Genomic DNA, 901 nt, shown 5'->3' on the forward strand with positions numbered 1-901 from the left:
TGTAGGGCAGCGCCTAGTCCCATATCCTGCCCATGTAGCACTCTGGCACCATCTCAGAACCTCCCCACTCCCACCTCAGGCTCTCAAAACACCTGCTGCCCCATTGGCTGGCTGGAGTATGAAGGCAGCTGCTACTGGTTTTCTCGCTCTCTATTGACCTGGCCTGAGGCTGAGAAGCACTGCCAGCTGGAGAACGCCCACCTGGTGGTCTTGGGCTCCTGGAACGAGCAGGTGAGGACTGGGAGAGCTTATTTGGGAGGCTGGTTGGTCTACTTGAAGTCACCGCCCTCATCATCTCTCCCCAGAAGTTTCTTGAGGAACACATGTACCCTGTGGACACCTGGATTGGCCTTAATGACCAAAATGGTCCCTGGACATGGGTGGACGGAACAGACTATAAGACCGGCTTCCAGTGAGTGTGTGTGCTCTGTACTCGGTTCCTTTGGTCTGGATCCTGCTATCCCTGCTGCTTGTTTTTGAGGCAAGAGGGACTCCTCGGGTTGGCTGAGGGTCTGGCTTTCAGGACCCACATCTATCTGCTCTCATTAGGAACTGGAGTCCAACGCAGCCAGACAATTGGTACTACCATGGGCAAGAGGACTGTGCCCACTTACGGACCGATGGCCAATGGAACGATAACCTGTGTGTGATGCCCTTCCACTGGATCTGTGAGACAGAGCTGAGCAGATCCAGCGCCTAGCCTCCTCTCCCTAGTCTATTTCAGGAATGCTTTCACCTGCTGAGGGAACCTGGGTGGAGATTCTTTTTTCTGGGGGTCCTCCCGCATCACCCCAGGGGTTTTCATCTAGGATTTGAAGGGAAGGGGAGAGGACGATGTGTGAGGAACGCCGAATGATGTTTGATGGGGTGGGTAGATGAAAATACACACCCCTCTCTCCAA

At 54.4% G+C, this 901-nt stretch overlaps 1 protein-coding gene across 1 annotated transcript in view; it reads left to right on the plus strand.

The window, feature by feature from the left end:
* LOC102758767 (asialoglycoprotein receptor 1-like) overlaps positions 1–876 on the plus strand; it is a 2189-nt gene extending 1313 nt beyond the window's left edge. The window contains exons 2-4 of the mRNA XM_015568665.1: positions 80–231; positions 306–412; positions 550–876. Of these exons, the coding sequence (XP_015424151.1) occupies positions 80–231; positions 306–412; positions 550–700 (410 nt within the window). The 3' untranslated portion in view covers positions 701–876. The remainder of the gene's footprint in view (positions 1–79; positions 232–305; positions 413–549) is intronic.
* The last annotated feature ends 25 nt before the right edge of the window (positions 877–901 follow it).

This window comes from Myotis davidii, unplaced genomic scaffold (genome assembly GCF_000327345.1).
Source record: "Myotis davidii unplaced genomic scaffold, ASM32734v1 scaffold2305, whole genome shotgun sequence".
NCBI classification, from domain to species: Eukaryota; Metazoa; Chordata; class Mammalia; order Chiroptera; family Vespertilionidae; genus Myotis; species Myotis davidii.